Source organism: Oxyura jamaicensis, chromosome 3 (genome assembly GCF_011077185.1).
Source record: "Oxyura jamaicensis isolate SHBP4307 breed ruddy duck chromosome 3, BPBGC_Ojam_1.0, whole genome shotgun sequence".
Classification (NCBI taxonomy): domain Eukaryota; kingdom Metazoa; phylum Chordata; class Aves; order Anseriformes; family Anatidae; genus Oxyura; species Oxyura jamaicensis.
Window position 1 is genome coordinate 118,313,124 of NC_048895.1, and position 8,628 is coordinate 118,321,751.

The window sequence follows — 8,628 nt, forward strand, 5'->3', positions numbered from 1 at the left end:
GGTGGGGGGCCCCCCCCCCCCACCGCCGGCAGCGCCGCGCTCCCCGCGTGCTGCCGGGGCTGGCTGCAGTGGGAGGGACCCCAGCTCCCCGCCACCGGGTGCGAGAGGAGAGGCGGCTGCAGAGCGAGCCCAGGAGTGGACCCGGCGGTGGGGCGCCGTGGCAGTGCTGTGGCTGCTCCGTGGCCATTGCCCTACCGGCGTCATCCCCACGGCCACAGCAGAGCCCTCTTGCCTGCAGCTCCCAGCAGGGGCCGTGGGTGGTGCCCCCTCTGTGACAGAGCTCGTTATTCCTGCTGGCACATCCCTTGGTTCACAGCCACCCTTCGCAGAAAAACTCCTGTTTGCGTGGCTCAAATCCCACTGAAGGTCTGCTTGGACGTACTCTGAGCCTGCCGGATGAGGCATGGCCAGTGAGCCTTGAGGAGCCTGCTGGGTCCTGGGAACTGCTGTGACAGCTCTTCGTGCAGCCCACTGGCACCTCTGCTTCCAGGAGGGCCCAGCCCCTCTCATGCTGTCACATTTCCTTCTGCTGTGGTTGGGAACAGTATCCCTGCTCCGCACTTGGACGAACTTGTACTCGTCCTTCTGATGTCCGGCTCCCTGCAGCAGACCCGGTCCCTGTTTTCAGGACTTGTTCTGCGTTCTCCATGGTTCAGTTGGTAAAGCTGTGACGCGTCTGAGTGATCCTTGGTGTGTAAGCTGCTGCTGCGGCGGTAGCTTCAGCAGTAGTAGACTGTAGTCAACAGTAGTTGAGACAGTTCATGGACAATTTTTATTTATTTGCAGGTCCTTGAGGGAGCCGTGTGTGTTGGACTTTGTAGCAGTCTCAGAGAAGCTGTGGTTGTGTGATGTCAGCGATGATTCCCCCCTGACAGGTACCTCAGGGCCAGAGGCAGGGCTGGTTAGAGCCCTGCTGGTGCTTCTTTGCTTGTCTTGTGCAGCCCCAGCAGTTCAATCAGGATGTTCCAGTGCTGTGGGAACTGCAGGCGCGGGCTGTCCTCTCGTGGTCAGACTCTGGTGCTGACTCTGGCTGTTCTGATGGACAAAGCCCGTGGTGATGGCAGCAGTTGTCCGAGATGCTGCCCTCCTTGCTGGCTGAGCACACCCCTCCCTGCTCTCTTCCTGCAGTACCTCTCACTCTCTAATAACTTTAAAAATCAAACTGAAGTCAAGTTTCCACTGGGTCTCCAGTTAACACCTGACTAGAAAGCACTTTGTTACCTGGGGTGCCACAGTGCAGTGCTGTGCATGTCCCCAGCAGAGCAGATGTAACCAGACATCTCGCTCTTACCCGGGTCATCACTGATACCTGCCTCTCCCAGTAGCAGTGTTTTTGCTGATCTGTCTATGCTCAAAGGGAAAAAGGAAAAAAATAATATTAAAAAAAAGCAGAAGCTGCTAGAGGAGGAAGGATTCAGCAGTGCCATGGGGTTGTAAAATATAGGGTACAAATTCCTGGAGTGTAGAGAGCAAGGAGAACAGTGGACTGACTGGTCCTGCTGTCCAGAGGGGCTCCAGACTAATGGGAACTGAGTGAGGGAAACCTGTGACAGATTTACCTCATTTCTCCTGTCATCATCTCATTGCTGGTCACTGAATGAACTGGCCCTTGGGTCCCTTAGCTCAGCTGCCCATTTTACAAACAGAAGGGGAGGCTGAGGTCTCTGTGCTGCAGGGCTTGTGCCAGGGAATGCCCTGGGCCCACAGCGGACAAGTGGCTGGTTGGGGGCCAGCCTGGAGCCTGACGAATGCTGTGGATCCCTCAGCTTTTCCTGGTGCTGTCACTATTTTTTTTCTTTTCCACATGCTGCAGCCACGTGAACAGCCGTAGGGCTGGCGTGGTGGGGAGGGCGAGGCCATGGCTTGGTTTCTGCTCCAGAAGGGTATTGGGGTCTGTTGGGTGCTGAGGGCTCATTCCTGCATCCAGGAACCCCGTGTTCACTCTCACGTGCAGTTCCTTTGCAGGCTGAGTGGCACGGGCTGCAGATGGAGATGGTTAGGCCGTTGCCTGTGGGGATGCTGGCTCCAAGGCCCAGGTAGGACACAGCTTGGCCTGCCATGGGGGCCGTGCCGGGGTTGCCACCACCCCGCTGTCCTCCATAGCCTGACGGCAGCTGGTTGCTGCCCTGACGTGCCACCATGGAGCGACCTTCATGGGTGCCCCAGCCCCTCCACGTCCTGGGCTTCTGTGGGCAGAAGCCAGAGGTCGACGGGGAGACGTCACCAGACCCAAAGCAAGAATCAGGGGACTCTGAGGAGATGCACATTGCGCTGCCCCTGGGCGAGGATGGGGAGCTGGTGGAGTGTCCGCTCTGCCTGCTGCCCCAGCCTCCTGAGGCCTTTCCCACCCTTGCCTCCTGTGCCCACCGCTCATGCCAGGCATGCCTGGAGCAGTACCTGCGCATTGCTGTCAGTGAGAGTCGCGTGCACGTGGCCTGCCCGCATTGCCCCGCCGCGCTGCAGCCTGCCGATGTCCACCGCCTCCTGGCCGAGCCCGCCCTGCGTGACAAGTACGAGGAGTTCCTCCTGCGGCGGCTGCTGGTGGCTGACCCTGGCACCCGCTGGTGTCCTGCGCCAGACTGCAGGTGACTGCTGGCGCCTCGCGTGGAGCTGGGAGCAGGGCACAGTGTGGATCCCCCGTTCCCATGCTGGTGGAGGCGATGGGCTTTCTGGCTGGGCGCTGGTGTGCAGCAAATCATGCCTGTGTTCTGTGAGCCTTTCACAGGCTCAATCCCCTTGTGACATGATTCTGTGCGGTGTTGGGCCTGTTCTGGGAGATGATCTGTTCCTGACTGTGGCTCTGTAGCCTGGGTAGCTGTTTGTCTGTTAGGGCTGGAGTGCTTGGCCATGTTGGGCCTGTCTGCGAGGCCCTGGGAGGATTCTGTGGATTCTAGGTGGGGAAGGCTTTGCTGTGGTCATTGAGCTGATGAGAGTGGCACATAGCTCTTGAATGTGGGCTGCTGCTCTGATAGCACAGAGCTGGGACCTGTCAGTGCACAGCCTGTCAGTGCTGGGGAGGGGAATGACTGTGTGCTGTGCTGGGATGCGGCGGGGGGGGGGGGAGGAGGGGGACTGTGGGCACTGCTGGTCCTCCCACACTGACTGTCTTCTCCCTACAGCTACGCTGTCATTGCCTATGGCTGCGCTGAGTGTCCTCGCCTCACCTGTGGGCGTGAGGGATGTGGCACTGAGTTCTGCTACCACTGCCGTCAGCCCTGGCACCCCGATGGGCCCTGTGCACCAGCGCCGCTGACCTCCAGCCTGGCCAGCCCCTTGGCACAGCTAGTTTACCCAGAGGAGTCGGCCAACGGTGAGACCCTGGTCGAGGATGGGAGCAAGCAGCGCATGGATATGGCACACCTGAGCAGCATAGCTGGCTGCTGTGGTGCCTTTCTGCCTCTGGGGATCCTGGAGCTGTGACCCAGTGTTTCCCACCAGCTGCCTCTGCATGGAGGTGTGTATCCTCTGCACCATCTGCTGGAGCTGGGGATAAGAAGGACCTGGCTGTGCTGGCAGTGCCTGGCTCCCCCAGGCACCCATGGGATGGGCTGCAGTCCTAGGGCAGGGGATGGGGGAGAGCGGCACTGTCCTGCTCCCCCAGCATTCAAGCCCATCTCCCTTCCCCCTGCCAGGTGAGGCTGAGGACATCAAGGTCTGTCCCCGCTGCAGTGCTTTCATCATGAAGATCAATGATGGGAGCTGCAACCGCATGAACTGCACGGTCTGTGGCTGCCTCTTCTGCTGGCTGTGCCTGCAGGAGATCTCTGACGTGCACTTCCTGAGGTCAGTGCAGGGCTGTGGTGCACTATGAGCCGTGGGATGTGCTGGGGGCTGGTGTGAAGGTGCTGCCAGGAGCAGAGGGTTGGTCTGCGGAGATGCCAGTGGGCAGAGCTGGGGGTCTGCTGCCAGGCTCATGGGGGTGCTGTGATGTCAGGCCCGGGGCCCTGCCAGGAGCTGTGGGGCTGGGCTGGGGAGCATGGGAGGGCAGTGAGGTTCTGCAGAGAGCCACAGCCACGTGCTACCAGGTGTGGGGCTGGTGGGTTGTAGCCCTGATGGGGGGAGCAGCAGTGTCACAGAATCACAGATTTATAGGGGTTGGAAGGCACCTCAGGAGATCACTGGGTCCAACCCCCAGTGCTGTCCATGTCCAATGTGTCTGTGCTGCTGGGTCTGGTGGAACTGTGGGCCTGGGGCTGGCTGTCAGAACCCCACAGGCAGGTGTCCCTGGTGGCAGCAGGAGTGGGGTGCAGGAACCTGGCTTTCTGCCGCCCTCGAGGGTCACAGGTCTAGGGCCAGGCTGTGCTGTTTGCCTCTGTGCAGGAACCATTGACCCAGTCCCACTCTGTCCTCACAGCCCCTCTGGATGCACCTTCTGGGGGAAAAGGCCCTGGTCACGAACCCGGAAGATCCTGTGGCAGTTGGGCATGGTGCTGGGGGCACCAGTGGTGATCTCCCTTGTCGCAGGCATTGCTGTACCTGTCATTACCATCGGGCTCCCCATCTACATGGGTAGGAAGGTACTGGCCCTGGGGTTCCCATGGTCCTGCTCTCTGCTGAGCCTGGCGGCCCATGGCCAGAGGCCTGGAGAGACAAACAGTGCTCAGCACTGCCCCCAGTGTGTCCCCATGCCACCATTTTTCCCCACAGCCCCTCAATGTGGGGAACCTCTTTGCTGTCCACTCCGACACCCTTTGCCAGGGAGGGTGTTCTCTACGTGGGGAGGTGGGTGCTCGGGGTGTGGGGGAGGGGGTGAATAGAGGCAGTGGGTCTGTGTGGGCCAGGGTGTCGTCTGAGGACACCTGAGCTGTGCTGGCAGCGCTGTCATGGCTGCCTGTCTATGGGGAGAGGGAGTGGGGGGTCTGGGCAGTGGTGGCTGGAGCTCTGCAGGGATGAGGAAGAGCAGGGACAGGGCCTGGGGGCTGTGTGTCTCTGCAGAGCCCCTTCACCTGCCTCACTTCTCCTCAAGGTGCTGGGCCAGAGCCGGAGGAGCAGCTTGTCAGGGTGCCAGCAGTGCTTCTCTGTCACCAGCAGTGTCCTCCTCTCTCTATTTGTGTCCCCCATCATAACAGCTGTCACAGTGGGTAAGTCTACCAGGACAGGGCTGGGGGCATTGCCCATGTGCCGGAGAGCATGGGGCCAGTGCACAGGGCCATTGCAGTAGGGGATGTCTGATACCCAGGGCACCAGGGCTTCCCTGGGGCCAGCTAGGGCTGCTGCTGAGGGCTAGGCAATAGCTATGTGTCTGCCAGCAGGCATTGGCGTGCCCCTGATGCTTACCTACGTCTATGGGGTGGTGGTGCTGTCACTGTGTCGGAGCCGCAGCGGGTGTGGAGGTGGCCGTGGCCAGCCTGGGGACCTTGGTGTGGTGGAACTGGAGAACCTGACCAAGTGTGAGTCCTGCACTGCCAGCTGTCTCCTGGCCTGTGCCCTCTGTGGTGGGGTGTGCGTGTGTACTTGTGTGTGTGTGGGGGGGGTGGTGTGGCACACAGGCTGTGGGCCTGTCTTGTGGCTCTGCAGTTGTGACAGCTCCATGGCCAGGGCTCCCTGGGGACTTGTGTCCTGCCCTGAGTGGCTGGGAAGCTGCAGACTGGTTTCCTGGGGGATGGCGAGTGCTGTTCAAAGCATTCTGGGATCAGTTTATGTGCCTGTCTGCCAGGAACCTGGTGGGCTGTTCTGCTCCTGATGGTGAATGGTCCTTGTGGACACAGTGTTTAGCCCCATCTCTCCCTCTGCTAGTGAATGAGCTGTGGTCGGTGCTGCCCAGCCCCAAGGGGGTCGAGGATAGCGTCCCAGACACAACCACCTCCTTTCCCAGCAGCAGACATAGCCCACACCACAGAGCCGTATGGAAGGAGCAGGACAGCCAGTCAGCCAGCACAGTGGCCCTCGCAGGGAGCATGCTAAGTGAGGGCCAGGATGTGTCCTACAGGTGAGCAGTTGCTATGCTGAAGGGGACTGAGTGTGGGGGTGGCATACTGGCAAGTCCTTTCCTAACAGCCTTCCCCGTGCTTACTGTACTGGACAGGGAGTCAGGGATGTTCCCCTGTTGGGCTGCTGCCCTAATCTGTGTTTGTCTGCAGGGAAGGCATCAACATTGAGGTAGAGGTGGCAATTGAAATGGTGCCACATCCTGCCCGGGAGCAGAGCCTATGCAGTGCACTGTCAGGACAGAGTCTCTCTGGAGACTCCCTGGGAGGAATTAGTGACAGGTACAGTGTCACAGGCATCCCAGCAGAGTGAAGGTGACTGCAGTAGTGAGCTGGAAGATTCTTGAGACAGAGCACCCACCGACACAAAGATCCCATACCCTGTGGCAGACCTCTATGCCCTCTGCATTGCATCACCAGCCCCATGAACTGGGTCCTCTCCATCCCCAGGCTGGGCAGGCACCCTCCGTGCACTCAGCACTGCCTGCTCCTTGTATCTACCCCACTGCACCTCTTCCCTGAAGGCAGGCTAAAGCATCATCGCTGCTGAGAAATAAAACTACTCTCCAACCATCATAGGCTCTGATCTATTTGTGTCCAGACTGGAACTGCATGAGGCCAGGTGGGGGTTTAGGATAGGCCAAGCCCTGCACAGGTGCAGGTAGTTGGCACTTCAAGCCAGGGGGACAAGTAGCCAGCCAGGGAGAGGGGAAAGAACATGGCTTGTCCCTTGTACAGCCACCTCAGCAAGCACTGGACCAGCCCAGGACAAGGCTGGTGGCTGGGGTCATGGGATGTTGGTGCAGAGCTTCAGCCAGCACTGTGACAGCAAACTGAGTAACAGGTAGGGGCTGAGCCCTGCCCCAGATGGGCCAACCCCTGGTACATCATGTACAGCACCCATAGATTCTGAGTGCTCCCAGCAAGATAGCTGGAGGCTTCAGTGCCTTTGAGTGTGGTGCAGGACAGCTGCTGCTGGGGCCCAGAACAGCTGAAAGAGTGGAAGGCCATGCACAGTGCTGAGGCTCATTATAATGATTCACGTTGCATGTCTGTATTCACATCCCTGCCTGCCCTATGCTGCCCTGGCTGTGTGTGTGTGTGTGTGGGGGTGTGGGTAGGGTGGTCCCAGGGCTGCAGGCAAGGCTAGCAGTGGGAGATGCTTTAGCATGTGGGATGCTGCAGGATGGGGAACCTACCTAGATCCTTGTGATGGGCACCTTTTCCAAAACAGAAGCAAAAAACTGTGTTGCCAGTGGTGTGGCTTCTCCCAGCTGAAGGAGGTGCCAGCAGGGAGGTCAACCCCAACACCTGGGCTTTTTTTTGTTTTCTTCTGATTGCTGGTGGCATGGGACACACGGTCCCACTCTCACGATGCTACCCTGGAGCTCCACACAGCCCCACACCCCTGCTCAGGGTCCTTTCTGGTCCCCAGCACAGTTGTGATTTTTCATGTCCTGCACCAACTTCCCAACACATCCTGTAATAAATCCTGTGCACTCCCCAGCTTCTCTGTCCCTGCATGTGTCCCCCACAACTAGGCAACCCCTTCCCTGTGCTCTCAAGATGATCCCAAGAGCACCTCTCAATTCATGCTGATGGATTTCATGCCTGGACCAGGATGATGACTCTCCTGGGACAGCCCTGGGAGGGAGCTGCGTGAGGGCTGTGATGTGGTTTCCCCCATCTGCTATTGTACCTCTGTGTCCTGGATTTTTGGAGATGGGCCTCTGATGGCCTGGCACTTCTCTTCTGATGGATCTGGGGTAGCTGGGTTAGGTTATTAATCAAGTTACTCCTGCCACCATTTCTGTGTGCCTCCTTTGTCCACACAGATGAGCTTTTCACCTAACCTAATATCCTAGGCTTCCTGGTCTCTTCAGTAATTAAGTCAGACCTCTCCAGGATCTGGCCCAGCCCACATCAAAACCCAGCTCTCAAAACCCTTAGCCTGCCCACCAGCGAGCACAGCTTGATGTTCATGAGCAATCACGCATTGCCACACGCATCCCTGCCCAGTATTCATGCACTCTGACCTCTCCCTTTTTGCTGGCACTCAGACCCACCCACAAGAAAGAGACCACTCTGTAAAATAGCTAGGAAAGATCACTTTGTGGTGTTTGGTTGTTTACACACAACTGTCCCCTTTTATGCTCTTTTCCCACACTTGTTATGCCCTAACCCTCTTTCATTCCCCCAAACACACTGCAGCAGTCCTGCCTGCCCCACATACCCCCATCCCCAGCATCCCATGCCCTGCGGGCAGCAACCCTCCTGTTGATGCTGGGGAGATCTGCCTCTCAACCCCTGTGGACCTTGGCTCTGCTGAGGTGACCAGGACCCCTCAGCACTGCTTCTTGTCTCGTTTGCATTCATGGAGATGAGCTATTACCACATAACATAATGGTCAGTCTTAGCAAAATTGATTTTACCCTTTTAACGGAGTCACTAGGTTAATAAAAGTAACTATATACAAAGGCCTTTGATATGGCACATGACATATCACAAAGCATTTTGATTAAAAGTTTGCAAGACAAAACATCAACAGAGCACACAGCAAATGGTCTAAAACTAGTTACATCTCAGTACAAATTACTAATGAGAGATCACTGCTAACCAGAATCATTTTAGAACCAGTCTATGTGGGGTCTTATATTAAAAACTCTCTTTAATGACCAGGGAGAAAACTGAAAACCAAGCC

At 57.9% G+C, this 8,628-nt stretch overlaps 1 protein-coding gene across 4 annotated transcripts; it reads left to right on the forward strand.

Moving 5' to 3' along the window:
- Positions 1–427: 427 nt before the first annotated feature.
- Positions 428–6,503, forward strand: LOC118164164 (E3 ubiquitin-protein ligase RNF19B-like). 4 transcript variants are annotated; one of them, XM_035321497.1, is made up of 10 exons: positions 428–694; positions 787–875; positions 1,955–2,585; positions 3,120–3,310; positions 3,633–3,783; positions 4,355–4,517; positions 4,967–5,081; positions 5,253–5,390; positions 5,737–5,929; positions 6,081–6,503. In XM_035321497.1, the coding sequence occupies exons 3-10, from the start codon at positions 2,140–2,142 to the stop codon at positions 6,238–6,240; spliced, it is 1,557 nt and encodes a 518-aa protein (XP_035177388.1). In that variant the 5' UTR covers positions 428–694; positions 787–875; positions 1,955–2,139; the 3' UTR covers positions 6,241–6,503. The 4 variants fall into 4 exon arrangements, with proteins under 4 accessions (XP_035177388.1, XP_035177387.1, XP_035177390.1 ...); XM_035321496.1 differs by having other exon boundaries at positions 1,966–2,585; XM_035321498.1 differs by lacking the exon at positions 428–694 and having other exon boundaries at positions 743–875; positions 1,966–2,585; positions 6,026–6,241.
- Positions 6,504–8,628: the final 2,125 nt, after the last annotated feature.